General features: G+C 49.9%; 1 protein-coding gene across 1 annotated transcript; it reads left to right on the forward strand.

Moving 5' to 3' along the window:
- Positions 1-3,132: 3,132 nt before the first annotated feature.
- tmem256 (transmembrane protein 256) lies at positions 3,133-5,213 on the forward strand (the record flags this gene model as incomplete). Its single annotated transcript, XM_033016673.1, has 2 exons — positions 3,133-3,246; positions 4,955-5,213. Coding segments are annotated over 2 exons (258 nt in total), but the record flags the coding sequence as incomplete, so codon positions are not given.
- Between the last annotated feature and the right edge of the window lie 385 nt (positions 5,214-5,598).

A 5,598-nucleotide genomic window follows, 5' to 3' on the forward strand; every position in this document is an offset into this window, starting at 1 on the left:
CCTACTCCTGCACCTATTGTCTATTGTCTAACTATTAACACCTCTGATTAACTCCGGACACTTTTCACTCTCAGCCAAAAAAAAAACATCATAATATGCAGTATAATGTGGATAAATGTGAGGTTATCCATTTTGGTGGCAAAAACAGGAAAGCAGTCTATTATCTAAATGGTGGCCGACTAGGAAAAGGGGAGATGCAGCGAGACCTGGGTGTCATGGTACACCAGTCATTGAAAGTGGGCATGCAGGTGCAGCAGGCAGTGAAGAAAGCGAATGGTATGTTAGTTTTTATAGCAAAAGGATTTGAGTATAGGAGCAGGGAGGTTCTACTGCAGTTGTACAGGGTCTTGGTGAGACCACACCTGGAGTATTGCGTACAGTTTTGGTCTCCAAATCTGAGGAAGGACATTATTGCCATAGAGGGAGTGCAGAGAAGGTTCACCAGACTGATTCCTGGGATGTCAGGACTGTCTTATGAAGAAAGACTGGATAGACTTGGTTTATACTCTCTAGAATTTAGGAGATTGAGAGGGGATCTTATAGAAACGTACAAAATTCTTAAGGGGTTGGCCAGGCTAGATGCAGGAAGATTGTTCCCGATGTTGGGGAAGTCCAGGACAAGGGGTCACAGCTTAAGGATAAGGGGGAAATCCTTTAAAACCGAGATGAGAAGAACTTTTTTCACACAGAGAGTGGTGAATCTCTGGAACTCCCTGCCACAGAGGGTAGTCGAGGCCAGTTCATTGGCTATATTTAAGAGGGAGTTAGATGTGGCCCTTATGGCTAAGGGGATCAGAGGGTATGGAGAGAAGGCAGGTACGGGATACTGAGTTGGATGATCAGCCATGATCATATTGAATGGCGGTGCAGGCTCGAAGGGCCGAATGGCCTACTCCTGCACCTAATTTCTATGTTTCTATGTTTCTAATATATTCTTAGCTGTTTAAAATATAAATCATAAGAGCAGAATTAAACCATTCGGCCCATCGAGTCGACTGCCATTCAATCACGACTGATCTATCTTTCCCGCTCAACCCCATTCTCCTGCCTTCTCCCTGTAGCCCCTGGCACCCACACTACTCTAAAACTAGTCTATCTCTGCTTTAAAAATACCCAATGAATTGGCCTCCACTACCGTCTGTGGCAAAGAATTCCACCGATTCACCACCCTCTGGCTAAGAAAATTCCTCCTCGTCTCCTTTCCGTAAATGTATGTCTTCTTATTCTTTGGTCCTGGACTCTCCCACTAGTGGAAACATCCTCTCCACATCCACTCTATCCGGGCCTTTCACTATTCCGTAAGTTTCAATGAGGTGTCCCCCCCTCATCCTTCGAAACTCCAGCGAGTACAGGCCCAGTGCCGTCAAAAGCACATCATATACGTTAACCCACTCATTCCTGGGATTATTCTCGTAACCCTCCCCTGGACCCTCTCCAACACCCAGCGCATCCTCAGATATTCAGGCCCAAAATTGCTCTTCGGCCCACCGAGTCTGCACCGACCATCGATCCCCGCACATTAACACCATCCTGCACTAGGGACAATCTAGCGACCCGGGTTCAATCCCGACTATGGATGCTGCCCGTACTGAGTTTGTACGCTCTCCCCGTGACCTGCGTGGGCTTTCTCCGAGATCTTCGACTTCCTCTCACACTCCAAAGACGTGCATGTTTGTAGGTTAATTGGCTTGGTGTAAATGTAAAATTGTCCCTAGTGTGTGTAGGATAGTGTTAGTGTGCGGGGATCGCTGGACTAAGGGGACTAAGGGCCTGTTTCCGCGCTGTATCTCTAAACTAAAACCAAACTAAACAATGTACCTATCTACCAGCAGAGGCCAGTGTTGGCCTTTCCTTGCCGAGCTCTCCTTCATATTAGTACGGTCTTTTTGAATTTAATCCCAGGAATGAGTGGGTTAACATATGATGAGCGTTTGAGGGCCTGTAATCGCTGGGGTTTAAAAGGATAAGGGGACACCTCATTGAAACTTACGGATAGAGTGGATGTGGAGAGGATGCTTCCACTAGCGGGAGAGTCTAGGACCAGAGGGCACAGCCTCAGAATTAAAGGACGTTCCTTGGGGAAGGAGATGAGGAGGAATTTCTTTAGCCAGAGGGCGGTGAATCTGTGGAATTCTTTGCTGCACAAGGCTGTGGAGGCCACAAGTCAGTGGATATTTTTAAGATGGTAATTAGCAGGTTCTTAATTAGTACGGCTGTACTTTTCCCTTTTTCCTTTTCACTTTTAATTTGATTTTAATGTCAGGTTTTTGTGTACCTTGTTGTGACTGTTGTTGCCAGACCAATTTCCCTCTGGGGATGAATAAAGTTCTATCGTATCGTAGCGGGGTTTGATGTAACTTTTAATTTACTTAAGGGGTTGGACAGGCTAGATGCAGGAAGATTGTTCCCGATGTTGGGGAAGTCCAGGACAAGGGGTCACAGTTTAAGGATAAGAGGGAAATCCTTTAGGACCGACCGAGATGAGAAAAACATTTTTCACACGCAAAGAGTGGTGAATCTGTGGAATTCTCTGGCACAGAAGGTAGTTGAGGCCACACAGTTCATTGGCTATATTTAAGAGGGAGTTAGATGTGGCCCTTGTGGCTAAAGGGATCAGGGGGTATGGAGAGAAGGCAGGTACAGGATACTGAATTGGATGATCAGCCATGATCATATTGAATGGCGGTGCAGGCTCGAAGGGCCGAATAGCCTCTACTCCTGCACCTATTTTCTATGTAATGGTCTGCCCCTGTTGTCTCCATCTGTGTGAGTAAATGTATAATGCAGTGAAAAGGAACAGCGTTTTGTTGAACGTTTATGTGTCTTAAGATTTTTATGATATAGTGGGCAGCAATTTTGCAGCAATCCAACCGAGACCTCAACGGTGGAACAGGCGGAGGACAATGGCTGACCTTAGTGGAGCGCCACAGCGGCTGGGAAGGCGGATGAAGGCTGCAGGGGAAACGGGTCTCCGGTCGTCTCGGTCTCCACGCCACTGGATCCTGACCCAGATCTGTCAAGGACCGTGTGGTGGCTGTTTGTGCACCGGTCTCCCCACGTTAAACACAGTCACGCACTGGCGTCCTCCCCAAAAAGACGCCAGTTTCGGGTGACCGCCGATAATGATAGTAAATATGCTGCACTAACACCTCTCTTCTCTCACAGCTGTTCGAAACTGCCAACAAGTATCATTTCCTGCACAGTTTGGCTCTTCTGGGAGTCCCCCATTGCCGCAAGCCCCTGCTGGTACGAGTTTGAGTTTGTCTTTCCCGATTAAAAAAAAAAATTACGATCGGGTGAATACTTTAATAATAATATTAATAATAATAATAATAATAATAATAATAATAATAATAATAATAAATTGATCTCCTCGGGGAAATTCAGATGTCCAGAAGCCCCCAACTAACAAACCCACACATTCAAAACGAACGCAGACAGAAAAATACAACGTAGACAATACCTGAGAGCAATAAATACTTTAAAAGGCCAATAACTAACAATTAAAAAAAATGCATCCACCTACAGCCTAGCAGCCCGAATTATAAAATCTAATGCCCCTGTCCCACTTAGGAAACCTGAACGGAAACCTTTGGAGACCCAAGGTTTCCGTGCGGTTCCCGGAGGTTTTTGTCCGTCTCCCTAATGGTCGAAAGTGGTTTCCGCTTCTTCTACGTTCCGGCGATTATTTCAAAAAAATTCAAAACCGGCCGCGACTAAAAATTGGTTGCCGTTTTAAAAACCGGTGATTTTTTAGTCGAAGCCGGTTGCGATGCTAGTTGAAGGTGGTTGCCGGAGGTTGCCGGAGGTTGCAGGTGGTTGCCGGAGGTGGCAGGTGGTTGCCGGAGGTGGCAGGTGGTTGCCGGAGGTGGCAGGTGGTTGCAGGCAGTGGAAGGTCTTACCTGCAACCTCAGGTAGCCCCCACCTCGCCCACCAATGGGCCCTCCCTCACCTACAGCCCCCCTCCCCTCACATTTGCAATTTAGACTGTTTTGACTGTTAGACTGTTTTACTGTTCTTTTTATAAATCATATTTCTCAGGGTACCTAAATCTAAATGTTATTAGTTGTTTAAGTTATGACTATCGGATGGAAGCTGCAAACCAAATCTCGTTGTACCTATGTGCAATGACAATAAAATATATTATTATTATTATTAATATTATTATTATTACTCACCTACAGCCCCCCTCCCCTCACTCACCTACAGCCCCCCTCCCCTCACTCACCTACAGCCCCCCTCCCCTCACTCACCTACAGCCCCCCCTCACTCACCTACAGCCCCCCTCCCCTCACTCACCTACAGCCCCCCCTCACTCACCTACAGCCCCCCCTCACTCACCTACAGCCCCCCCCTCACTCACCTACAGCCCCCCCCCTCACTCACCTATGCCCCCCCTCTAACTCACCTATGCCCCCCCTCACTCACCTATGCCCCCCCTCTAACTCACCTATGCCCCCCCTCACTCACCTATGCCCCCCCCCACTCACCTATGACCCCTCCCCTCACCTACAGCCCCCCCTCACTCACCTACAGCCCCCCCCCTCATTCACCTATGCCCCCCCCTCTAACTCACCTATGCCCCCCCCTCTCAATCACCTATGCCCCTCCCCCCCTCACCTATGCCCCCCCCCCTCACTCACCTACAGCCCCCCCCTCACTCACCTACAGCCCCCCCCCTCACTCACCTACAGCCCCCCCCTCGCTCACATATGCCCCCCCTCTCACTCACCTATGACCCCTCCCCTCACCTACAGCCCCCCCTCACTCACCTACAGCCCTCCCTCCCCCCTCACCTATGCCCCTCCCCCATCACCTACAGCCCCCCCCCTTCACTCACCCACGCCCCCTCCCACTCTGACGGTCCTCGCTCCCTGCCCGGCCTGGCCCTGCCGCGGTCACCACAGGCACCGGATGGCTGCTGACGTGTCCGTTGTGTGTTGTGTGTCTGCAGGCTGGCACCTTGCTGACCTCCGGGATGGCCATGTTCTGCGGCTCCCTCTACTACCAGGCCATCACCGCCGACCCCACCTTCACAAAGGCCGCGCCGCTCGGCGGGACCCTGCTGATCGTCGGCTGGGCGGCCATGGCCCTGTGAGGGGCAGAGCGACACGGGAGCAAACACGGCGGGCAACGGTGCAACACCTCACGCTGCCTCGGCAAGGCCAGCAGCATCATCGACGACCACAGACCCTCAACCTGACTCCCAGTCCGAAGAAGGATCGCCACCCGAAACGTCACCTATTCCTTTTCTCCAGAGATGCTGCCTGACCCGCTGAGTTACTCCAGCACTTTGTGTCTGGTTCACAAGTTATAGGAGTAGAATCAGGCCATTCGGCCCATCCACTCCGCCGTTAAATCATGGCTGATCTCTGCCTCCTAATCCCATTCTCCTGCCTTCTCCCCATAACACTTGACTCCCGTTCTAATCAAGAATCTGTCTATCTCTGCCTTAAGAATATCCACTGACTTGTGGCCTCCACAGCCGTCTGTGGCGAAGAATTCCACAGATTCACCACCCTCTGGCTAAAGAAATTCCTCCTCATCTCCTTCCTAAAAGATTGCCCTTTCATTTTATGTTCCCGATGTTGGGAGAGT

Source organism: Amblyraja radiata, unplaced genomic scaffold (assembly GCF_010909765.2).
Source record: "Amblyraja radiata isolate CabotCenter1 unplaced genomic scaffold, sAmbRad1.1.pri scaffold_414_ctg1, whole genome shotgun sequence".
Classification (NCBI taxonomy): Eukaryota; Metazoa; Chordata; class Chondrichthyes; order Rajiformes; family Rajidae; genus Amblyraja; species Amblyraja radiata.